Below are 978 nucleotides of genomic sequence, written 5' to 3' on the forward strand. Positions count from 1 at the left end.
TTAATTAGCTCACTTTTCATGATCCAATCACATCCAGAAGGATGGACTCAAGCTCCGCCTGAAATGTTTTCTTCGTTAAACATGAAGTTTCTCTCTGAAGTGAGTTGTGTCCTGTTCTCTGACGGTTGTAGGAGGAGTTTATTCACTCTGTCCTGTCGCGTCTGGAGGAGGAGCGAGATGAGATGAGCCGCCGCTTCGAGGAGGAGTGGAGACTTCATCACGAGCATCATCATCCTCATCCTCACCCTCACAGCACAGGTGCAGCTTCATCCTGACCCGCACTGCACTCAAATCACACAGACTTCTACTACATACTATTAGAGCTTTATTCATGTTTTGAATTCGCTTTTATACTTTCAGTTTTCATTTTAAATTTAGTTGAGTGATTTTGTGCTTTTTTCATTTTTATTAGTTTTTGTTTATTTTAAATATTACTATTTAGGTTTAATTTGATTTCAGTTTTAGTGCAGTTTTATTTTTTACTTAGTATTTCCAGTTAGTAATTTTAGTGCTTAAACTAAATGGAAATTAGAAATGTTGCCTTGGAAACTTTTTCATCTTATATTTATATTTTATTTTATTTCAGCTTCATTTCATTAAAGATTTTTTTTTAAAATAATTTTAGTTTTTATTAACGATAATAACCCTGCCCTGCATGTGACATATAGAGGGGAAAAAAAACATTGTGGCCATGAATGAAGTATTTATTTCCACAACTTATTGATTCGTGGCCATGTTGTTCTAATTTGTTCACTTGTTTTAATTTTATTATTATTTTTTTTAATTTGAATTAATAAAAAGGTGAATCATGGCCATTTTTATTAATTCGCTGTCAAGTTAATGTCATGGAAACATCTTTGATATTTAGTTTTTTAATCATGTGCAGGGCTCTGTACATTTAAGACCTGAAGTCTGAAAATAGCCTTTATTTTGCGAATATACAGGTGCATCTCAATAAATTAGAATGTCGTGGAAAAG

General features: G+C 32.9%; 1 protein-coding gene across 1 annotated transcript in view; it reads left to right on the forward strand.

Annotated features, from left to right (window-relative positions):
• The first annotated feature begins 114 nt into the window (after nt 1-114).
• The window catches only part of LOC107580128 (golgin subfamily A member 2-like), a 2,430-nt gene continuing 1,566 nt past the window's right edge, over nt 115-978 (forward strand). The window contains exon 1 of the mRNA XM_016265871.1: nt 115-258. Coding sequence (XP_016121357.1) covers nt 183-258 — 76 coding nt within the window. The 5' untranslated portion in view covers nt 115-182. The remainder of the gene's footprint in view (nt 259-978) is intronic.

Source organism: Sinocyclocheilus grahami, unplaced genomic scaffold (assembly GCF_001515645.1).
Source record: "Sinocyclocheilus grahami isolate Dianchi unplaced genomic scaffold, SAMN03320097.WGS_v1.1 scaffold25143.1, whole genome shotgun sequence".
NCBI lineage: Eukaryota > Metazoa > Chordata > Actinopteri > Cypriniformes > Cyprinidae > Sinocyclocheilus > Sinocyclocheilus grahami.